Source organism: Balaenoptera ricei, chromosome 3 (genome assembly GCF_028023285.1).
Source record: "Balaenoptera ricei isolate mBalRic1 chromosome 3, mBalRic1.hap2, whole genome shotgun sequence".
Lineage (NCBI taxonomy): Eukaryota > Metazoa > Chordata > Mammalia > Artiodactyla > Balaenopteridae > Balaenoptera > Balaenoptera ricei.
Window position 1 is genome coordinate 106217405 of NC_082641.1, and position 25205 is coordinate 106242609.

The 25205-nt window shown below is 42.0% G+C and overlaps 1 protein-coding gene across 12 annotated transcripts in view; it reads left to right on the forward strand.

The window, feature by feature from the left end:
- The window catches only part of MEGF10 (multiple EGF like domains 10), a 364824-nt gene that overhangs the window by 328870 nt on the left and 10749 nt on the right, over window positions 1-25205 (forward strand). For 11 of the 12 annotated variants that reach the window (XM_059916984.1, XM_059916982.1, XM_059916993.1 and 8 more), the window contains 8 exons: window positions 1670-1772; window positions 14317-14463; window positions 15640-15774; window positions 16300-16428; window positions 17796-17924; window positions 20102-20230; window positions 22428-22556; window positions 24634-24870. In XM_059916984.1, coding sequence (XP_059772967.1) covers window positions 1670-1772; window positions 14317-14463; window positions 15640-15774; window positions 16300-16428; window positions 17796-17924; window positions 20102-20230; window positions 22428-22556; window positions 24634-24870 — 1138 coding nt within the window. The remainder of the gene's footprint in view (window positions 1-1669; window positions 1773-14316; window positions 14464-15639; window positions 15775-16299; window positions 16429-17795; window positions 17925-20101; window positions 20231-22427; window positions 22557-24633; window positions 24871-25205) is intronic. The other variant, XM_059916994.1, reaches the window with a different exon arrangement.

Genomic DNA, 25205 nt, shown 5'->3' on the forward strand with positions numbered 1-25205 from the left:
GTGCATTCTGTAGTAACAGCCCATTTCGCTTGCTTCCTCTCACGCACGGGGCCAGTTTCCTTCCCTCTTTTCCATCGCTCTTTCTCCCTATGCTCCCGAGCCATTAAGCATTCTCTCAGCGGTGTGTGTTCTCTGCCTCCCGGGGATCATCTGATGGTGAGGTGACACCATGACCCCCTGAACTGGCCCCCTCGAGGGGGGCCTTCCACAGATTGCTTTTCTCCCTGGGCTTCCTCCTCATTAAGTGCAGCCCATTTGGCAGCTAGAGAGCATCTCACCGGGGGCTATTCCATGCCCTCCAAAGCCCTAGGACAAAGTTAGCTTAGCTTTGCCTCCTGTCATCCACCAGTGAACAGATTATCAGTGCTCTGAGATGGGCTTGAAGATCACCCTTCACTCCCAGTCTGAGTGTGGACAAAGCAAAGCCCCCAGCACAATCTTGTCCTTTTTTTGGTATATTATTAGATGCATTAATAAATCAGCAAAGGCTGAAGATGGTTTAGTGGCTCACACTGTAGCAAAGCTAAATCCTATAAGCCCGAACAAACATTAGTAGAACCTAAAAATGTTTTTTTAATATTTTACTTTAGTAATCACTAGACAAATGATTATGCCATCTAACACCCACTACCTGTTTAATGCTGGTTCTCGGTGCCTCCCTCTTGGTAATTTTGCAGCTTTGTGCTGTGGGAGGTTTGTAGTGCTCTCCCTCAGTCAGGACCTGGCAAAAGAACAGGGCTTATAAATGCAGAACTTTCATTCCTCTCCCACAAACTAAATGATCACGTCCGTGAAGAGTCTCATCTCTGCTGGACCACCAACGCGATGTGCATGTGAAAACATTAAGGTCTGGGAGAGGATGAGGGCGGGGAGGGGGACGGTTGCCGACACACACTGCATCCTCGCTCAGGAGGTTGAATCAGAATGTTTCATGTGGTTTAGATGGCATCATGGAGAGGAGGATGCTAATTAGGAAAAGTGACAAAAGATGTTAATTTCTCCTAGTTCTATGTATCTCATTGGCAATTTATGGAAATGATCATCATCATTAGAACTGTTATTTTTAAAATTTTAGGCTTTCTTTATGTGGGTCAGGGACTTCCTTTTCACTAATGAATAGAATGCCTTGTAGGAGAACAAAATTCTGGAACCGTGTATGGTGGCAGATGTTAACTTATTGTGGTGATCATTTCACAATATAAACAGGTATCGAATCATTATGTTTTAGACCTGAAACTAATAAAATGTATGTCAATTATACCTCAATGGGGAAAAAAATGCCCTGTAAGGAGTACTGAAATATTTTATAAAAATCTTTAGGAACAAAAAGACACTATGTTTATGAGTTGTGGCTCACGGTAAGATAAAGATTCTTTTAATTAATTGGCATGTTTACCTATATTTGCCTGTATGCACATCAGCATATTGGCATAGTTGGTTCACCATTCGTATGGTAGACATAAACTAAGGTTTGAGCGATTTAAAAACTCTTACCTCTTGCAGCCTAGTCTACATTTGAGGGGCCAAGAAGACATGGGAAGAGGTGATTGTAATGCATGCTGCTGAGAGGTGTTTGGGAGGGGAGGGTGCTGTTTCTGAAACGGCTGACTGAGGTCCCTCTCATCTCCCACCATGGGATTCCCATCCCTCATTGCTATCTTCCATGCAGGATGGCACGTATGGGCTGAACTGTGCCGAGCGCTGTGACTGCAGCCATGCGGATGGCTGCCACCCCACCACGGGCCATTGCCGCTGCCTCCCCGGATGGTCAGGTGAGAACCAAGGGCCACTACTTGAAATGGGAAACACGCCAACATGTGCCTAGCGCTGTTCCTTGCTACTTCAGAGAAACATGCACAGGTCAACTTTTCAGAAAAAAATGAAAATATGGTAAAGTCTCCAGGAAGCTGACAAATTTTTACCCAAGAAATATTACTGCTAGGCCTAATTAATCTGTAATCCAGGGATGACTTTTTGTTGAATCAGGCAAGGGCAATTCTCTTGAGCCTTCTGGTATGGATGTTACGGAAAAACCTGAACGAACTTTTTGGCCAGCCTAATACAACTATCAGAATTCACGTCATCAAGAGGGGAAAATTGTGAATTGCTGTGAAGAGTTTAGCAAAACCTCTGTGGTATTTTTGAGCATTGAGGAAAGAATGATTGATATAAGCCATAAGAAAATAAGTTCACCTCAGTGAGGAAAAACTATTAAATAGTTTTATGGTTAATATGCAAATATTAAAATATTTATTACTAGAAATATTTCTTACAATAATATTTGTCTTAAAAATTCATAATATGATTGAGGACAAATTTTCTAACCACAAGGTAGAAATTTCTCCCTATTTATATGGCTTCTTGGTTTCAGCCAGGAAGTTTATCAAACTATCAGGGGTCTTGGGAGAAGAACCATGTTTTCGCTTAGGATATATAGACTTGGGAGATGGCACTAAATGCCCAAGCAAATTGGGATCTTACTCTTCTTTTTGATACATCAATTCAAGGGTGTTCTAAGAAGACAAAAGAAGCCAAAAAATAGAATTTTAAACACTCATTAAGAAAAATTACTAATGGGAATGCAATAAGAAAGTTATCGGATATTGGAAAGAATGAACTGAATATATTGATGAACATTTCTTCTGTAAGTAAATTGAAATGTTAAATGCTGATTGCCAACTTAGAGTGAAATCCTGTTAAACTGGAGACAGGATTAGAGGTAGATAAATGAACCAAAACTTTCGTTTAAAATTATATTCTCATTGGAAGTCATTTGTGTGTACTTTTGTATATATTTGTGTCTAAATATATTTGTATACATATTTAGAGAAGAGAGAGGGATTTGTAAGACAGAGCTGTTTCCATATTGGTGATTCTTCAGTATCCTCCAGAATAGTTTTTTAACTTGTCCTCTAAAAGAGAAATTGATTGTAAAAAGCCCAGTATTCTCTTCAGTGATGGTTCATATTTTCAGAAGATGGGTCTTTCAGAGAAGACTCTTATGCCTCCATACCAGAGTTGTCATGTTGAGGAAATTATGGAGTGGCCTTACCTTTTAGCAAAAACGCACACAAAGAAGACTCTAGAGAAATAATAATAAGTAATGTTTATTGAGCGCTTACGGCAGGCTTACAACAACTCTATGAGGTAGGAAATATTATTTTCTCCTTTTTACAGATGAGGAAACATAGGCAAAGAGAAGTTAAGTGGCCTGACCCAGAGTCCCAGAGTCAGTAATCATGAGAAATGGGATTTGCACCAATGCTGTCCCACCATGTAGCCAGCTCTCTTAACTTTTACACCCTACTGCCATGCGTGGACTTAGTCCAAGAAGTGCTGGGGGGAGAGGGAAGTTACGCTGAGATTTATTTTCAGCATGGATGAAGACTTCTGAGAATTATATGAGAGGACCATGGTGCTCAGTGCTGATAACTAGCAACCTTTTTATAGATAGATAGGTAGGTAGGTAGATGGATAGATAGACTCACATATCATAGAATTCACCTATTTAAAGTGTAGAATTCAGTGGTTTTTAGTGTATTCAAACAATTGTACTGCCATTACCACTATCAATTTTAGAAGATCTTCATTACCACCCCACAACAAAAACCCTATTAGTACTTATTAGCAGTCATTCTCCATTTACTCCGAACTCACCCTCCCACCCCCTTCTCTCTACTCTAGGCAACTACTAATCTACTTTCTGTTTCTGTAAACTTGCCTATTCTGGATATTGTATAGATTCATATAATATGTGGTATCTTGTAACTGGATTCCTTCTCTTAGCATATGTTTTTAAGGTTCATCCATATTGGAGCATATATCAATACTTTATTCCTTTTGACTGGCAAATAATATTCCATTGTGTGGATAGGCAACATTTTATTTACCCATTCATCAGTTGATAGACATTTGGGTTGTTTCCACCTTTTTGGCTATTATGAAAAATACTGTTATGAACATTCTTGTACAATTTTTGTGTGGATGTATATATTTTAGGTATACACTTAGGAGTGGAATTGCTGGGTTGTATGGTAACTCTAAGTTTAACCTTTTTAAGAACTACTGCACTTGTTTTCCAAAGCATCTGTACCATTTTGCATTCCTACCAGCAGTGTATGAAGTTTCCATATCCTCACCACACTTGTTATTATCTTTTTGATTATAGCCATTCTGGTGGGTGTGAAATCTTATCTCATTGTGTTTTTGATTTGCATTCCCTCAATAAATAATGATGTTGAGCGTCTTTTCATGTATTTATTGGCCATCTGTGTATCTTCTCTGTAGAAATATCTCTTCAGATACTTTGCTCATTTTTTAACTTGGGTTATTTGTCTTTTTATTATTGAGTTGTAATATTTCTTTATATATTCTAGCTCTATGTCCCTTTTCAGATATATAATTTGTAAATATTTTCCCTCTGTGATTATTTTTTCACTTTCTTGATGGTGTCTTTTGCCACAGAAAAGTTTTTATATTTATAAAGTTCAGTTTATTTTTTTCTTTTGTTGCTTGTACTTTTGGTGTCAAATCTAAGAAACCATTGCCTAATCCTAGATAACAGTGATTTATGCCTGAGTATTCTTCTAAGCATTTTATAATTTTAGCTTTTATATTCTGGTCTTTGATACATTTTGAGTTTGTTTCTATATATGGTGTGAGGTAGGGGTCCAAGTTTATTCATTTGTATGTCAATATCCTGTTGTCCCAGCACCATTTGTTGAGAAGAACATTCTTTCCCCCACTGTATTGTCTTGATATCCTTGTCAGAAAGCAGTTTACCATAAATGTGACAGCATTTATTTTTGGACTCTCATTTCTATTCCATTGATATATATGTCTATCCGTATGTCAGTAACATACTCTTTTGATTGCTGTAGCTTTGTAGAAAGTTTTAAAATTGGGACATGTGAGTCTTCCAACTTTGGTCTTCTTTATCCAGATTGTTTGGCTATCCTGGGTCCTTTGTCCATATGTATTTTAGGATCAGCATGTTAACTCCTGCAAAGAAACAAGGTATAAAATTAAAGAGGATTGAATAAATAGATCCATGAGAGTAATATTGCCAACTTATCAATATTATGTCTTCAGATCCTTGAATGTAGGAGGCCAACAGTAACCTCTGCAGTGGTGTCTCTCAGCCCTTTGGAATTTGTTAAGAGCTTCTTTGACTTCTGGCAGGAGTAAACTGAGAAAAACTGTAGTGTGCTTGATTTCTAGTGTTTGAGAGCTACCTTGGGAAACAGGTCAAGGCTTGTGTAATAGACTTCATTTTCTGTCAATAGGAGCTACCCACAGAAACAAGGACTCCCTAGCCCTCTAATTCCTCCTTGACTTGCAAAGGCTGAGATAACTGACTTCCCAATGTAAAATTCCACCTTCCCATGTTTCTGTTTGGCTCTTAATTACTAAATGTTAAAACTACATCCCTCCAGGGATTAAACCAGATTTTGTGACTTCACAGCGTTCTTGAAGTTCTCAAATATAGTGACCAGTACTAAGTTCTCAAAGACCACAGTGAAGCAAATAGCATTTTAGCCCCCTGGCAAATTCAGAACTTAACTAACAGAGAAGTCACATCATTTGTTTTGGGCCATACTCCACCAAATCTACTTTTGTCTTATGAATAGAGAGGAAATGTGAGATGTTCCTGAACACACCAGTCATTGATCAAGTATCCACCTGCTTTGATGATTTAGAACCAGCCTGTGAAAAGCATGTGCTAGTATACATGAGAAAAGCAGGAGATATGATTTGGCCTGAAGCCAGCTAGAAAATGTGTTAGTTGCATTCCATAGTCTGGGTCATGGGGTAAGACAAATGATCCCATCTGGCCTTAGACCTATGGAGCTCCTGTGGGAATGCAGTGGCTTTGTCACACAACATAATCTTGTAATCCTCTGTCCATCTGTGACTGGTCTGCTTCTCCAAAGGGGAAGGAAGTTTTGCTGCTTCATTTGTTCTATCACTTGTTGCCCACCATCTCTTTGCTTCGTGGCTCCAATGTCTAATTCCTGTAGGTCTTCTGCATGGGCTGTTGGTCTGTAAGTATCTAAGACTGCTGGGAGACATTTTTTAGAGAAGTCATCCTCTGCACTCAACAGAACACACTTGTATAAGCAAACATATGTAGAGGAAAAGAAAGTTCCTGAAGTTCTGAAAAACACCCTACAGTTGGATCAAGAATTGGCTTATTTTTCTAAAAGGAAAGAAGAGTAGACTCTGTATTATGTACACAGAACACCATTTCATTGTCAAAACTGGGTAGACTCATCATTTTTCATCACATACTTGTTTTGAGTAAGTACCTCATAAGGACATTTCAAAATATGAAGAAAGCTTTGCTTTTCCTTTAGATATCAGGTTTGGGGCAAAATAAGTAACCTCAGTCCAGGGAAGCAAGTGATTCTGTTTCCTTCCTCCTTATTGTGGAGATTGTTCTAGGTGAAATGTTGAGAATCACTGGAGAGGGTAGCAAGTATGTGGGATGACACTGAGGCTTTTATGAAGGAATCAGTGAAATCTAACACAGGGACCTGGGCTCTTCCCTTGACCAAATCATCAAGATACTGTAGAGGCACCAAATGTGCTCAACCGCTGAGGATGGGGAGAGGCTGATCTGGCCTAGGAGTATGGAGCCAGAAAGAAGGGTCAAGAGACCTTTATCCCTCTTTGCAAAGAAACTGACATACCCACATTGAGGAAGTCAGGCACTGACATGATATACTGAGGAAGTCAGCTTGCTTTCTCACCAAGGGGCTCATCACCATCCTTGTAACTTCACTCTCTTTTCTAATGTTTGACGGTCTTCTTTTTTAAAGGAAACAAGACTCTTATTTATTTCTACTATAATTGATAGTCCCATTTTACCTAGTCATAAAATAAGTTTTCAAAATGTACTACCATAAATATTAACCAAAAGTTGCATCTGCCATCCAGATACTATTTCCAAAAGAAATGTAGCATTTTTCAAAAGAAGAGACATGCACTTTTATTATATGTTGTTAATTAAAACCTTAATTTATTGATGTGTTTAGCCAATTGGTTACTTTATCAAACAGAGGCAGACTGCATTAAAAAATGGGAAAAAATGAAACATCAACAAGATATAGGCTGTGTCCTGGGCTCTTTCTCCCACACCTCTGCTACACACACACACACACACACACACACACACACACACACAGTCTAATAAAATGAGACTGACTCTTCAAAATCATTTTTCTGAAATTCCAGGTGTCAGTGAAATATAATTAGGTGTATGTGTGTGTGTGTATGTGTGTTTCCAGAGTAGTGGAGTGATATGCTTTATAAAGTTTTTTCCAAAAAGAGTAGAAACATGCTGATTTTTTCTTTCCTTCCTTTCTGCTCTGACTTCAGTCAGCCAGATCACCTCTTTGCTGAGTGTTACAGCTAATCAAGATTTCATTCCAGCTGTCTGGGAGGATATGCAGTCTCCAGGCTGGTTCCCGACCCTGGCTAAGATCACTGTCACCTGGGAACTCCTTTAACTCATATAACTCATATATTCCTGATCCCCACTTCACACCTACTAAATGACAATCTAGAGGGTGCATGAGGAGGAGGATGGAGCCATTGCCAGCCCATAAAGTACCGTTTGGACAAATTTGGAAAAGGTTTGGAATTCCCTCAGAGTGTGCTTCTTGGTGGTAGAATGCAACGAGCTGGATTTCTGCTCTAACTTAGCCCTTTAGCCAGGGGCTCTTGTGCAGTGTACAACCTGCACAACCTTACTTGTTGGCCCTGTCTGTTATTTAAAAAGTTACCCCAGTAATTGCAGGGGCAATTACCCATCTGTGGGTTGACTTCTGCTCTACCTTACTACTGTAGTGATTGAAGAGGTTGGAGTCCAGGGGAGCATTTCTGCGACAGAAAACCTCATAGTCAGTGGCAAAAGACTAGAGGAGGGTTAGAGATACATTCATTCCAGAACAAAAAAGTTAAATGCTAAACTGAGAGAAAAGAGATTAAGATGCCAAAGCAAAGTCTAGGAGTCTTAGGAAAGAGAGTGGGACTAGCAAGGCGTGGATAATGATGAGGAGGGGAAAGGAGAGTAGGAAGAGGTGGGGTGCTCGTCTGGGCCCAGCCAGGAAGGGGGGCACTGGAAAGAGGAAACACTGCAGGCAACTTCATGAGAAGCGGCCAGCTTTTCTACTCTTCCCAGCAAGCAGAACCAGGCCTGCAGTGGTCCTAGCCCCTCTCCAGAAGGACGGCCCCCCTTTCTAAGTTTCCCCACACACACCGAGTTTGAGCAGCTGAGGAAGGGAGCTGCTGCTTCGGGCACTGATCAGTGATGCCTGAATTGTCATAGTAAGGGGAGACCCACCTTTCTTTGTCAAGTGACATAGGAGTGCAAATTCAAGTGCACGTGAGTTTTAATCAACTTGCTTTGCACCCAATCAGCCACAAGTGCAAGTGACTCGTTATTTGACCCTTTAAGATATTGGGGCAGGAGGGTGGGAAATGTGTAGCACATGCATATGTCTGTCTGTCACATGGTCCTGGGGGAGGGAGTAATTTAAAAGCAGAACATGGGGTCCCTAAAGTGAGGGTGGAGGGAGGGGCTCGCCCTCCCAAAAGAAAGGCTGTTGTAAAAGCCAAGCTTCCAGATCCCTAATCTGCCCGGCATTCTGTTCTGTTTGCTTTTATCTGGGCCCGGACTAAGGCAGGCCGTGCTCTCTGGTGTTTTGTGTTGCCACTGCAAATACAAACATCTCTGATTTACATTATTTATTTATCAAGTTTTTTTTCAACTTGGCTACCAATATAGCAGTTCCTTCTTAATGGACCTTTAACGTTTATGGTATCGAAAGAGAAAAATTTGATTTAACAACCATTTATTGAGTATCTCCATGTTGCATGCAACCGCAGTGCTTCGGTGCTAGGAACAGGACGATGAGGTGGCACCGGCTCCTGGCCGGCAGGAAGACACTCATGACTCTCAGGGAAGCCATTGTGTGGGCAGAGGTGGATAGGCCAGGGAGTCACTTGTCTACACTGCCATACGCCTCCGCTTCAGGTGTCCAGAGGATTAGAAAAGCAGAGACAATGTTATGACTAAATAATTTAGCTCCTCTCTCCTATAATCACCAGGCCCAGTGATTATTAACAAATCTCACTCTTTGCTCTAATAGATATTTAGTAGCTCGTTGCTCAGGAACAAGACATCGAATCAAAATCATTTCCTTCATTCATTAACGCCCCAAATATTGCAATACTTGCATAAGGAATATAAACAATTAAGCAAGACAAGGAGTTTAGGTTAGATCTCTGAGAGGGGAAATAATGACACCCCAGATGATTTATTTACTGCATTCATGCAATCACAAATGCCTAGTGAATGCTGATTTCATGTGGAGGCCGTGGGCATAATGCATCAGGCATTAAATGCACGAACATTTCTTTAGAGCTGCTTAGCTGAAGTTTATCACGATCACTCAGCCATTGCCTAGCAACTCGTGAAGGCTATCAAAGAGCTCTTTGTCCTCAGTCCTGGCAAAAACAGTCCTGCACAGACCTCCTTATCAGTGTTAGAACATTTATCAGGAAAAAATGCTTCCATTGAACCAGAGAGTCCTGCAAATTTAAAGATATCCCCTTCCGATTTTGTCCCTTCTTCCAAATAGTGTAGGAAGTTGTTTCCTGAAGTAACTCGTATTAAAGCCTCTATCTGTACTTTGATAAACATTCCAAAAGAATTTCCTTAAGATGTCCCATAATTCTTCTATTGCTTTATAATCTGGACTAACATTTAAAATCACAGACCTGAGCTCATCAAAGTCGTCTTGCCCAAAATAAGCAGGGCAGACATTTCCACCCCCTTAGCTGGGAAGAGTCCCCATTTTAGGTACACAAAACATTAACGTGTTGGGCTTCCTGGTTTGAGTGCTCTTCTTGTAACTTCTTCAGAGAAGCAAAGAACGATATGGTTGTTCCATACAGCTGGAAAATGGTTCTGAATATTATGTTGGAAAGAGGAACTGTGCTTATTGACTCATTCAACAAACATTTATTTAACACCCTCCATGTGCTGGGCACTGCAGTGAACAAAAGCAGGCATCATCCGTCTCTCCCTCACAGAGCTGCCAGAATTCCTAAACTACCCTGGATGGAATATGGGCAGGCGGATGGTCTTTCATCTGCATTCTCTCCTGCACCTCTATGGAATTCATCCTGCCCCCAGGTGCCATTGATTTCATTCAAGACCTTGTCATTATTATCACTTTTTACTTGAGTAACCCAAAATAGAGACCTGACATGTCTTCTTTCTTCCAGGCTCAACGTCTTCAAACCATCATCTTCCCTCCTACAAAGAACAAATCTAACTATGCCTCTCTCCTACTTAATTGTCCATCTGGTCCCTGTTAACACCAGGAGGAAGCTCATACTCCATAGCATGGCATCCTTGGCTCTTCCCTACGTGACCACTGCCTGCTGCCCCGTTGCCTTTCCTGCTTTTCCCAGCACCAATTTCAGCTGTCCCCAACACTTGTGATTTCTGAAGGATAGACACATACTTCTTAGGGCCTGAACCTTGCACCCACCATTCTGTTAGCCTGGGACCCTCCTCCACCTTCACAAGCTAACTCCTTCCCTAATCATGATCCCCATACAGGGTTGGATATGCCTGTTCTGGGGCCATTATCACTCTAGAATTGGAGGTCTTTCTTAGAGAACCTTTCAAGAGCAAGCCAGCAGTTTCTAGACCCCTTGAATGTTTATTGAGCTGAATTCTCTTTTCTGTCTTTGACGAACAAGGTAAGAAAAAGATGTCTTATAGCACTCCAGCAAGGTTGGCAAAGAGTAGGATGAGAACAATGGAAATAATTAAGGAATAAAACACATACACAAATACACACACACACACACACACACACACACACACACACAAAACACACAGCCCCTCCCCCCCAAAAAATGGTTAAAGCAAACTTACAATTCCCTATCCTGGAGAAAGTTTCATTGCAGGGTTAACCCTATATGGAGGTCACATCAGTGGCCATATACCAAGTGTGACCTAGAGAAGCACTTACCCCAGTACTACCTCCTGAATTTCAGTCAGCCCTCACTGCCTGAAATTCCACAGTTAGAGATTTATTTCTTAGGCTTGTAACATGTATCCTGTCTTAAAATACTAATATTTTCTAGAGAAGATAACACCTCAGAAATAATACATTTATCTTATCTTTTTCTGACTGTAAGATGAAACGAAAGATAACAGGAGGGCGCAGAGGTCCAGAGGGGAGGAATAGCAATAGGAGAAAACGGTGCAGCAAGAGGAAAAAAGACAGCGTCATGCTTTTTTCCTGGAGTTGCCCCTTGACTGAAACATGCTTTATATTTGTCTCCAAATAGATTTGGCATTAATATCTGCAAAATGATGACTCACTTTTACTAGTGATAGAGGAAAAAAAACAGGAATTGAATTTTTAAAGGGAGTTGGTAATAGAATTGTTATAATTTACTTGCCAAGGAAAGACTTATTTGCAGCCCTAAAATAAAAGTTATTTAAACGTAAGCTTGGTTCTATTGAAATATGCTCATATGATTGGAGACAGAAGGCTTGATAGATGATCTCTAGAATTCCCTGTGATTCTCTGGAAATGAAATGATGGGTAAATCATGTGAAAAAAAGCTTATCTTTGCAATGGATCTCCTTGCTATATCGGGGGCCTTGTTACTTCTATGAAAATTACCTCGATAAAGTTGATTGTAACTGATGGTTATGTTAACCAGCTGGACAAACCTACTAGAGAAGAGGAAACAGATATGAAATAAAGGATCACTTTATTCTGATTTGCCAATCTGCCCTGGCATCATTTTTCTTGACATGCTTTGATTGAGAATGTGCTAATTAATACATAAATCATGATAATCTCTAATGTGACAAAGCAGCATATGCTTTTTGATCTAAAGTGTATTCCATCTTAACTGCATTTATTGTCATGTAGAGATTTGGTAAGTAGTTGATAAGCTAAATCACCATAAATGGCTAAATCTCCACCTCCCGCAAACTCCTATCCCACAAAAAAAGTGTCAAAAATCAGGACTAATTTTCAGGATGATTTTCAGATTAACCAGATAATCATTCAGCTTCCACTTCTTTAAAATCCTAACTCGGATTTGCCTGGGTAGCTCCAGACCAAAATGGCCAGGGTCGTCTGGATCTCTATGAAGCAGGTGTCCCATATTAGCTGCTGCTAAATAGGAGTCCTGACTCACCATCAGAGCTCAGAACTTGAACTTGAATAGAGAGTGAAGCCTGTAGCGGGTTACCTTTATGGGTACTTCTTTCAAATATGGAAAACAAACTTTAGATTTGCAGCCTCTTTCTTTTTTTTTTTTAAACTAAATATTTCAGCTTACTTTTTTTTTTTTTTTAAACTTTGGGTTTATTTATTTTATTTATTTATTTATTTATGGCTGTGTTGGGTCTTCGTTTCTGTGCGAGGGCTTTCTCTAGTTGTGGCAAGCAGGGGCCACTATTCATCGTGGTGCGCGGGCCTCTCACTATTGCGGCCTCTCTTGTTGCGGAGCACAGGCTCCAGACGCGCAGGCTCAGTAATTGTGGCTCATGGGCCTAGTTGCTCTGCGGCATGTGGGATCTTCCCAGACCAGGGCTCGAACCCGTGTCCCCTGCATTGGCAGGCAGATTCTCAACCACTGCGCCACCAGGGAAACCCCTGCAGCCTCTTTCAAAGTGGCTGGCTCCTCAATCCATTTGATGCTTCTGCCTAGTAGAGCTATGAGTCAAAACACCAGCTAAGACTCTGGGGCAGCTTTAGCACACTTGGGGAGCGTAACATTTGCAATTCCATCTCAGTTTTTCGAAAGAGAATTGAAAGATCAAATATTTGTGAACTCAAGAAAGAAAATATCATAGTAGGCCAAAATTCCGCATTTTATTTTATGGGGAACACTTAAACCCCAGTTGGCTTCTAACAGGCCTGCTTGCCTTTCTTCAGCCAGCAGCCAAGCTAAAATAACAGTCTGTTGTAAGTTCAAGCGAAACACAATGAGGTCTGTGCTTTTTCATGCCTATTTAACAGCCTGTACCATGCAGAAGACTTTCAGATGGAGAAAAACAGGAACAGTCAAAAGTGGAGCTATTTCAGCAGAAATGACTGGCCACCAATTAGCAACGTTCACTTTATGGTTTGGGGCTGCTTCTGTGTTAAGGTTTGGGCCATGGTAACTTTTCTCCTAATCAATTTAGGAGCAGAAACTTTAATACAAAACAGGGCCTTGTCAGCCTCCTTGGTGCGGGCGGAGTTCGTGTTCTGGAATCGTCAGAGTGGGAGTGGGCTTGTTCCTACTGTGTTTTCACTTGGTCTGAGGCCAGCAGTCGCCAGTTCGCTCCTAATTATAACTCATTCTTCTTGCCTCTCAAAGCAAGGAGCATTTCTTTGAGTTGTGAAGTATTCTGACTTACAAGAAAGAGCCCTCTGTGGCATTTCGAATACAGATTTACAAAAGAAACTTCCATTTATCTCAAATAAAACCTGGTTTTATTTTTAGTTTTTGCAACTTTGGATTTTCTTTGTTTCCTTTAGGCATTTGTTCACTCGAAACTGACTCTAAAGTTTCTCTATTTCCAGATTGAGAGTTAAACACCTGCATATGGGTTCATAATAATCAATAGCTTAGACAACAGCTATGAGTAACATCATTTGTGATATTCTGCCTGTGTCTGCCCAATGGCAGATTAAATGTTTAAAGAGGAATTTGGTGGCACAGATTAGTATATCTTTCTGTCTTGCACACTGTATTTTCAAAATATTTTAAGACTGTGTTTATTTGTTTGCTCCAGGGGAAGATTTTCTTTACGTAAAACAATTTAACCACCTTTTGCTTCAACCTTATATTTTTACACTTTGTCCATTTCTCCATAAAAACAAAGAATGGGGAAGGGAGGAAGTTGCCGGAGGCTAAAGGATATAGTATTTTTGATAAATTTTGCCTTCAATAGACAGAGCCCTTGGGCTTCTCCTCTGCTCTCTCCTCCTAAAGAAGAAAAATCAGTATAACAAAGATGTTCTATTCCTTCTCCTTCATGACACCACAGAAAACAGTTCTGGGATTATTTTAATGTTATGACGATATGATATACGATCCAATATATGATGATGTATTGATGTGTATAAGTGGATTTTAAGCCTTGTATCATGCCCACTCACTGCTGCCCGTGATACCTCAGAGTCGATATGGTGACCTTGGTCCTGGTCTCTGACTTAGCATCCCAGGCGCCCGCCCCAACGGCTCCTCACTCAGCCTTGCCCGTGTGCCTTGTTTCAGGTATCCACTGTGACAGCGTGTGCGCTGAGGGACGCTGGGGCCCCAACTGCTCTCTGCCCTGCTACTGTAAAAACGGGGCTTCGTGCTCCCCTGACGACGGCATCTGCGAGTGTGCGCCAGGGTTCCGAGGCACCACTTGTCAGAGAAGTAAGTGTCTCGTTAGACGGCAGTTTCCACCTTCCCTTCTCAGATCACCGTGTACAGAATCCTGATCTCTGTCCCACCCCTCAACTCATAGAAGTGTTCTGTTGCAGTCGAGGGCAGGGGAGAGTGGCGAGGTCACCCTGTCCTTTGCAGAGCTGTCCTCACTCGATAGCCCTTCCCCAAAGGCTTCCTTCTTTCCAACCTTCAGGACTAACCTAACAGATGGGGCTTTAGCCATTTCTTCTCAGGAATGATTTCATTGCCTCATTGGCATCATCACCAGTTTCTTGATCCTGCCTTAAATCTTGCAAATGGTGTTCCAGAAATCCATTGACCTGTAAATATTTTATTCAACCATTTGGGCATTGGCCTTACCTCAATTACCAGAAGTCAACACCAGCCAAACTTTGCGGCAAATCATACATCCTTCTAGTAGTCTGAAAGCCAGTGCTCAGGGAAAAATAGGATTGCGGAGCTGGTGACATTGGTCAATAGAATTTTTGAGTTAGGGAGTGATCCATAAGATTTCCCTCAATCTTTTAGTAAATGTAATGAAGAAAGGAATATATGACTAATTGTAAGATACATTATTCTATTTTTTTAATTATGATTTTTTGCATTAAGGGTTCTATGCTGTCATTCTATACTTAAATCCAAATAACGTCTTGGGAAGAACCTAATTACAAAGCATTTTGCTTTTTCACTTTTCAATCACAGTCATTAACCTGGACCATTTTGAGGAGGAACAATCTTTTAATTCTGACTGTAGATCTATTTATTGCCAGAAATGACTCTTAAAGAATAAAGGATTAACGTGTGGCTTGAAAGTATTTATTTGGGCCTTGTTCGTATTTAGAATTTTATTTCTTTAATTTATTTGCTCAACAAAAATTCCTCAAGCCCCTGCTCTATGCCAAGCTTCGAGCTAATTGGGGCCATAAATGGGAAGATAAAGAGAACGAAGACATTTTGCCTGCCCTGAAGCAATTCAGAGTTTACTGGCTTCTTTTCATTATTAAAGAGTGCCCTCGTTCCTTTTGTTGTTGTTTTATACTTGGAAAATTCTCGGAATCATTAAAAAGAATTTTTTTTTCTTACCTCAAACTTGAACTAGATCCTTATGTGGAATAAGAGAGAAACACATCTCCGGGAAGATAACTATTTCCTTTCTGTTTTCAGTCTGCTCCCCCGGTTTTTATGGGCATCGCTGCAGCCAGACGTGTCCACAGTGTGTGCACAGCAGTGGGCCCTGCCACCACATCACAGGCCTGTGTGACTGCTTGCCTGGCTTCACAGGCGCCCTCTGCAATGAAGGTAGGGTGCGCAGGCTTTGGGAGAAATACGTGGTGGTGAGCAGGCCCCATGCAGCCTGTCCTGAGGCTTCCCAAAGGACACGCACGTCTTCAGCTAGCAGCTAGCGATGCCTCTGGCATGCTGTGGCTGCAGCTTCTGTAAATATGACTCTGAGCTTTGGAAAAGCTGGCTTGCCAGTCCGGCACAATCTCTTTATTCTCTGAGCTGTGCTACTTTTCAGTTTTAATTGGAAACAGCCTTCCATGAAAAATCAATATGAGGAAGGATTTTGACTCCCTGAGCAAGGAGCCAGGAAGATTTCTAGAAATGTGGTGATGTCTCCTGATTTGTGTTGCCTTAATGAGGGTCGTTGGCTTCAGATGTTTGTAAAAATGAGCTCATTCAGGATGAGGGATGCTCTTGAGTGGAGGCAGCTACCAAATGGACGGCTGGGTTGATGACCTTTAAAGTCATTTCCTATCCTGAGTCTAGGGTTCTGTGAGATGAGATGTAATTGTGAGTTTCTGACCTATGATTTATTCACAGTGTGTCCCAGTGGCAGATTTGGGAAAAACTGTGCAGGAATTTGCACCTGTACCAACAATGGAACCTGTAACCCCATTGACAGATCTTGTCAGTGTTACCCAGGTTGGATCGGCAGTGACTGCTCTCAACGTAAGTCTTGTTTGGGAACAACTGATCAACCATTTATTTACATTTGTTTTCAAATTCTTTAGGATTGAAGTATGAGTATTTAAATAATCAAGAAAGACTATATGAATAATTATAAGATATGTTATTTAATTTTTAAGTGGCTTTTTTCCCCTCAGTAAGAGTTCTATGCAGTGGTCCTGAATTTAAATCCAACTCATGTCTCGGAAAGAACCTAAATAGGTAGCACTTTGCTTATTCACTAAAATGATTCTTCATTTGTAAAATGAGGGTCTTGTACTCAGAAAATCCATTCAGAAGTTCATTCCAGACTTCAAGTGTCAGCTATGATTTTTCCCTTGCTCTTGGGCAAAAATGGTACACACAATTACGGGAGAAAATTTTTTCATTTTTTAATTACTTCATATTTATTTATTATCTTCTTGGGGCCATATTCCCTACTGGATAACCATATAGAAATTGTGTTTCTTCTTTTAAGTAGTTCTTGAAGTGTTAGTATGAATAAAAAGTACTTCTTTGGTAAATCAAATCATTTTACCCCATAATTTAAACGTTATTTCACAGATACTTTATCTGAGGTTCTGATTGCTCTTCAGTGGGAGATGACCCCTAATGATTTAATTTGATTATTTTCCGCTTTGTCCAATTAAGAGTTTTTATAGTAAACCAAGTCTTACAAACAAATGGGAACCTTCACGTTTAAAACAAGCCTCTAGGGACAGCTCTAGAGTAGAGTGACACGTGCAGGTTTAGACATCACAGACGTGAATTATATGACCTTGGGTTCCTTAACTTCTCTCGAGTCACACCATCTTGCCCATATGGTCTCTGGTCAAATGTCCTCTCCTCAGAGAGGCCTTCCGTAAAGGAGTAGCCCCCATCATTCTTGTCCCCCTTTCCCTATTTTATTTTTTCTTATAGTCCTTACTGCCCTTATTTTTTTGGCCAGCTGGGTGGTTGGGTGGTTGGTTGGTTTGCCTGCCTCCCTTACTAAAATACAAGCTTTCAGAGAGTGGTCTGGACCTTGTCTTGTTCTCTGCTATCTCCCCTGGGCCTAGAACAGTGCTGGGCATATATAGGTCTCAATGTGCATTTGTTAAATAACTAAATCTGTAAATTTGGAATGATGTTTACTCTGCCCACCTCGCCCTGCAGTCTGTGTACCAATACCATGTCCGTCATGATGGCTGCTGTCGCCATCAGCATTACCATCTGGAATTGAGACAGATGTGGAGCACGGTCTTTCTCAGTCCTGATGCTCACTGCTGACCTATCACACGCGAGGAGCTGTGTAAGGCGGGTGGGATCCTCTCTTCGGGGTACTGGCCTCAGGACTCTCACAGAGCTCTCCATGCGTGCTGTGCTTTCAGCTTGCCCACCTGCGCACTGGGGTCCCAACTGCATCCACACGTGCAACTGCCACAACGGGGCCTTCTGCAGCGCCTACGACGGGGAATGCAAATGTACTCCGGGCTGGACGGGCCTCTACTGCACTCAGAGTAAGTGGCATGCCTTTGGAGGCTCACCAAGGGGGGGCCCACCCCAGGGGACACGGCCCCGCCCTGCGCATGCATGAGCTGAGCTCCCCGAGGTTCCTGGCATTGGAGGGTTTCATCACCCAGTGACCCTGAGACATCTAAATTCCTCTAGGCAGTTAAGAGATACCACGTTCCAGGTTTGCTGTCCCTGTGTCATATCAGGACACTGAGGTGGAGCGATGCTATAAGTGACGGTGTGCAGCTTCTTTCACTTCTCTCCTTTCACCAGGCCCTATTTACATGGCTCAGATCCCCTGTCATTTATTCTAGCAGCACAAAGGTTAGGATAAGTGGCAGTGATTAGAAAGGAAGTGAAGACAACAAGCCTCACTGCCTGACCTAACGTGTGCTCCTGGAGAAGACCAATTCTGTGGTTCTCGAATTTTAGCGAGCTCTGGAATCACCCGGCTGGCTGGATAAACACAACTGCTGGCTCCGCTCCCAGAGTGTCTGATTCATTAGGTCTGGGGTGGGACCTGAGGATTCACATTGCTAACAGCCTTCCAAGGGGTGATGTCAGTCTGGGATCATGCTTTAAGAACCACTAGTTCTTTTTCTCCATTTTATGTCACACAATGTCTTCACTGTCTCGTCTTCTATGAGGTTTTTAGCGTCATAGGGTATAATGTACAAAGTACTCCACAGCTCAGCACTGTTGGGATAAGAAGACTGATCTCTGCCCTCTTGTCTTCAGTGGAATAAAGGAGGCAAGACAGGAAAGCATGTATTATGGTGATCAGTAATAACAATATATAATTTTAAATCACGGAAATGAGCTGAAGAAGAAAGATGGGTCAGAAATCAGTCAACTCTTATTTAATACTAATTAGAGAACATAATTAGAGAACAGGCTGAACAAGTCTTTTGGAAGTTTCTAGAAGGGGGTTTAGACCTTGAGCCGTGATTTGAAAGGAAAAATTGACGAGGAGGGAGGTTGTCTCAAGCATATTCTGCCAAGATTGTATATATAGAAAGTTTTTCAGCTCTTCAGAGAAAAGAAAAAGGAAAAGTTATTGTGCATAATTCTAAAATTAGGACCTGCTTCAATCAGAGGACCTTTTGAAGTAAAAGTAGCACAGCACAGCGGGAAGAACATGGGGTCTGGAGCCAGACTTCCCTGTGTTTGTATCGTGGCCCTGCCATCCTGCCATTTGCTGGCTGTGTGACTTGGACTCAGTTTCCATCCATAGGGTGAGAATATCTATCCCTGTGTTTCTGGGTTATTGAAAAGATTCAATGAGAGGATGCAGGAAAAGAACCTGGCACAGAGTAGGTGCTAAATAAATATGTGGAAATGATGTCATTGCATGCTGGCATCCATGTTCTGCCTCTGTTTCTTGAAAGTTGAGCTTTCATTAAAACTTCTATAAGAGAAAGGGAAGATTAAAAAGCACATGTGATGCTTGGAAACAGCCGTCGAGCAGCCCGCATTGAAGTTTTCATGATGGCAGAGAGCCCTGAAACACTCCTGCAGGGCAGCTGCTGGCCCAGGAAAGCCAATAGGGCTTGTGCATGTCCTCAGCCCAAAGGCCCCAGTAGTCCGGGTCTTGAAAATTGTGCAGCAGTAAGAAGGCTTATTGCTTTTTCTAACAATGCACCTATGAAGTGCAGGTTTTTTTAAGATCAGAATTCTACCACACATCTTTGCTGAAGAAGATACTATTACATAAGAGAGTAACAGATAGGGATGACAGGGCTAGTAGCAGACTTGGAGACATTCTGTACTATAAGTAAAAGCATGTAGGTAATTTTAACAAAGTACTCATTTCAGTCCATGGAATTTGAGTCCAGGATTCTAGTAGTCGAGTGAAAAAAATGAAAGGAAACGTCCCCGGACTTCCATGGGATTGATGGAATGTTTTGTTAGAAGACACCAGCTTGCCTCCAGGGATACCAGCGATGGTTAAACCGCCCCAGGCGTGGAACTGCTCTTCCGCCTGCTCGTGAAGTACAAGTTCCTCCCAAGAGCTCCATCTTGGGACTTCAAAGAAGCCGTTGTGAGATGCTGCGATGCGCATTATCTTTATTCTCGCTCTACTGGCTCAGCGTCCTTCAGGTTCAAACACAAACATGTTGGAGGCGGAGCTGGGTTTCTCCTCAGCGGGCTCCTGACTCTGCTGTCCTTCCTTCTCGCACAGGATGTCCCCTGGGCTTCTATGGAAAGGACTGCGCCTTGATATGCCGGTGTCAAAACGGAGCCGACTGCGACCACATCTCCGGACAGTGTACTTGCCGCACCGGGTTCATGGGGAAGCAGTGTGAGCAGAGTGAGTGTGAGAGCGAGGCACCTCTAGGCGCTGTTATTTCCCCTCCAACTCCTGACGATGCGAAGGCAGGACCCACAGCTTTGAGGCTGTTCCGCCTGATGGCTGGTCCCCTAACAGCGCGGTTGACTTCCTTCCCCTCCCAGAGACCCCGCTACCTTGGGATTCTTGCTGGCTATCCTTGTCCTCAAAATTCTTCTTCTGAGGAACTGATCAGCGCTCTGGGTGGAGGGGCTGTGGCTACAAGGATGAAGACAAAATTCAAGTTTTCCATCTGTTCATCCTGGCTCTTTCTTCCTCCCCTTCTTATTTTTGGAACGTGGCTGCTCAGAGCTTTCAAAGAGCCAGTCAGGCTTTCCTCACGGCAGAGGCCGTGCCAGGGTCTCGCAGCGGAGGGGTGTGCGTTCGGTAGGGCCAGCTTGGGTGCGCGGGGGCAGAGGGGCTGGGAGCCCAGTGCCAGCCCCGCCGTGGGGGAGGGGTGAGTCCGTGCAAACACGGCCACGCTTCGGACAACCTTCTCTTGATAGTGCTTTTATACCGTTTCCACTAACTACTCCTCATCTGAGTATTAACAACCTTCCAGACAATATATTGCCTTCAATTTTTTTGTTGTAAAAATCCCACTCAGGGAGCATATACTCTATTGGAATTCCCCGTCCTTCTGGTTCCATTTCTACCCCAGCAGCTATGCATCTGCTCACAGGGCTGTAAGAACATGAGCCTTAGACTGAGTATTTCAAAGTAGTTTATTGTTCCTTTCCTCTGTGACTTTCATTCAGTGTTCAAGATGAATAATCAGGTCTTAGGGCCGTATGAGGCTCACTGTTTCACCATAAGTGACAGGAAAGGTGCAGGACGTTTCCTGCTTACAGAGGGTATGCTCTTGAGAAGGATGCAACAAAGATTACATGGCTGTAGGAGCAATGTGGCCTGGAAAGGTTGATCAGCATAGTAGGACTTGGGCAACAAAGCAATACTCTCCCTCCACGACCCCTCCCCAGAACCTCACAGCACCACTGGACAGCCAGGTTTGCCTGGCTGTCTATGTGCCAAACTCTAGAATATATCTGCATATCCTCCCATCTAGTAAATAACAAGGGTGACATCCAGGAATCAGCCTGGACAGAGATGGCCCCATTTTAGCTTTGCACTGCTAGTTCATTTAATCATGAAACAGATACTGAGTCCCACAGTTGCCTGCACACTGCTTTGTGTATATAAATATTATGTGTATGTGTATAAATGTCTAAACATATATACACATACATATATGCCTAGAAACCAGAATAGGCTCTAAACTGACTTTCACTTGAATGCCAGCATGGTTATGGGCTTATTAAATAAAAACATCTTAAGTGCTTCCATGATTACTCTGAATATCAAATTAAAATGTTCCTATTTTTGGAGACTTTTCCTAATGCTCATGTGTAAATAGAAACCCTGTGTCTGACAGAGAGCTCTGATAGTAACAGCACATTGCCCCCTGCTGCTCACTTTACAAAAAACATCAGTATTTTGTCATGATAATTTTTACATTTAACATGCCTAGTATATTCTTTGAAATTCATGCCCAACTCTTACACGACTACATCGTAATAATCTCACTATTTTAATCTCTCAGTCTTCAACCTGCAAATCCAAATTTTGAGCCTTTCTGTGGTAAATGAAGTTCTTACCTAGAGAATTAACAAAGCTTGCCCTCTCCCTCTTCCCCTGCTCCCAGCTAATCCAAGTCAGAATGTGCCTTCAGGAGGATCCTACAGCCTACAGTAAAATATACATGTTCTCAAAGAAGCATCTCTAGTTTATACTTTTCAGCGTAGTCCCCTTCCATCCCATAGTTTTGCCTGCTGGAGTCATCTCAGATTGCCCTTAGTGATGATCTTCATCAGTTCCACTGGGGTTCCACAGACTCTCTACAAACCTCCATCAGGGAGGTGGGTACATACAATAGAATCTGAAAGTGCCCAGAGCTGTGATGAGGGCCTCAGTCTCTGGCCCTGTGCTGCCTGGCCTGTGAGTCCCAGCGTGACTCAAGGAACACCAGCCAGCTCTAGGACACCCTAGGTGGTACCTAAGTCTCCCTGAACAGGGATCCCCTGGAAGGGCTGGCCTCCAGGCACACCAGATCATACAGTAAGACCCTTGCCCCAGGTTCCCAAGGCTGGAGAGCTACATTGGACTCTCATCTTCTCCTCAGAGTGCCCTGCAGGAACATATGGCTATGGCTGTCGCCAGATATGTGACTGTCTGAATAATTCCACCTGTGACCACATCACCGGGACCTGTTACTGCAGCCCAGGATGGAAGGGGGCACGATGTGATCAAGGTAAGGATGCTAGTAAAGGATACTTACTCAGATGAGGACACTCAAGCTGAAAGAAGTTGAGTGATTTGCCCAAGGTTACATATATCTAGAATATGTTAGTGTTTTGATAGCAGGTTTGTCTGATTCCAAAGCTCATGAGTTTTCCACTGTGCCTACAGTTTTCTCAGCTTTATTGAAATATAATTAACCTGTAAAAAGCAACACATATATATATATAATTATACTGTATATATGTATACACACACGTATATATATAACACATATGTACAACACAAAGCATACAACTTGATAAAATCTGACATATGTATACACCCATGAAACTATCACCACAATAAAAATAATGAATACATCCATCACCCCCCAAAGTTCCCTCCCTGCCACCACTAGGTCCCAGGCAATCACTGATCTACTTTCTGTCACTATAGATTAGTTTGCATTTCGTATACGTGGAACCATACTGTACTCTTTTTTGTCTGACTTTGTTTATTCGGCATAATTCTTTTTGAACCATGTTGCTGTGTGTATCAATACTTCAGTTCTTTTTATTGCTGAGTAGTATTCTATTGCATGGATATACTGTAATTTGTTGACCCATTCATTCTCCTGTGATGGACATTTGGATTGTTTCCAGTTTTTGGCTACTGCAGATAAAGGTATTGTGAACAGTAGTGCGTCAAGTCTTTGGGGACATAGGCTTTCATTTCTCTTGGGTAAGTTCATAGGAATAGAAGGATTGGGTCATATGGTATGTGCATGTTTAACCTTTCAAGAAACTCGTGCCTGTGGTTTTTAACTAGGGTGTATATCACAGTCACCTGGGACTACCTGCAATATACATAGTCAGTCCTACTTGGGCAATTCTGATTCTGGGGTGGATGGCTCCCTTGAGAAAGATGGTTCTGAAGCATGGCCTTCAGAGAGCTCCTAGCACATGTGGTGCTTTCTCTATGTCATAAACACATGGGCTGTAAAGGCTTCAGAAAATTCATATAGTGATGTAAGTGAAGTCATCTTAAACAGTAAACTATGTGGGTATTCCTATTTAACTTTCTTTCATAAAATAACTTTGACATGCTCATGATTTGTATTTGACCATCATAACAATACAATGTTATATTCCACAATAACATTGTTGTTACAAATACATTGTAATCACACTACACTGGCCTTGGTGCCTGCCTTTTGGGGCAGGCTGTCTTATAAGAAGGTCTAGCGTTTAGAATCATAAAGTCATAGGGACATTTGAGCTGGAAGTACCTTCATGGAGGCCATGAAGGATGTATTCATTATTTCCTCTTTTACAGATGATGAAACTGCAGCCTAAGAGCTTAAGGGAAAGTTCAGAATGTATAGATCAATTTTTTTAGATGCCAGGGTTCTTGATTGTCATTCCCACTTGTGCCTTCACTTGATGGAACTCAAGGAAGAACTATGTAAAATGAAATTTTGAATTTTAATGAGTAAGGTTTTAGGGTGATGTTACCAGGTATTATTGGGACAGACCTTTCTGTCATAGAAAATACCTCATAGAACATATCTTCTGAGGTAAAAGGCTCATTGAAATTAGGACAAGACAGATCCTGATCTTGGGCTAGATTTCTAATGGACTTATTCTTGACTGGAAGGAAAATTACTTTCCTCTTAGAAATGCTAAGGATAGACATAAAATAAGTTGGGCACTTGAGTTAGCCATTCATAAGCTTAATGCTGGATAATAAATAAAGAACAATAAAAATTAGATAAATTATTACCCCCAAGTAACTGCTGATCTAAGCGTTTAATTGGAAATCTGTGAGAAGCTCTCAAACCCTACTGCTGAGTCTTTGGGTTCAGGAAATCCTGTCTCTTTTTTGAGTCTTAGAGAAGCCCTCTTCTGGGCACGGACAAGCCAACAACATCTGAACATGAGGAATGTTTGTTTTTCCTTCCTTCTCTGTTTCCAAAAGTTTCTAAATTGACATTTCGTGAACTGAAAATATCCAGGCATTAGCACAGTGGGAGATTTTTGTAAATAGAGACCAGATATTTATCCGGCACATTGTCATCCTTACTCACGTCTCTTTTTCTCCTTTTCTAGCTGGTGTTATAATAGTCGGAAATCTGAACAGCTTAAGCAGAACCAGTACAGCTCTCCCCACTGATTCCTACCAGATCGGGGCCATTGCGGGCATCATCATTCTTGTCCTAGTTGTTCTGTTCCTCCTGGCGTTGTTTATTATTTATAGACACAAGCAGAAGGGGAAGGAATCGAGCATGCCAGCAGTCACCTACACCCCCGCCATGAGGGTCATGAATGCAGACTATGCCATTTCAGGTGAGACTGGACTCACCAGAGGCATTTTACTCCTTGAAAAATGAGGCTTCATCCTGGTTCTTTGAAACTGAGCATTTTGGGCTGTGCTGCCCGTTGTTATTGTCAATCAGCCTTGAGAAAACTTTATGTTTGGAGAAGATGCATTGTTAGAAATGTGTTTTATGTGACAACAGTGGTAAAATCATCACTGTTGTCTTCTATGAGGGATTTAAAATTGGATTCATTATATGGTTGCTTTAAATGTTGGGAATTTCAACCTGGAAGGAGCTTTGGTGGGCACCCAGTCCCAAGCTGTTGTCATATGTGGGGGACAGGGTGGGGAGAGGAGGAGGTGG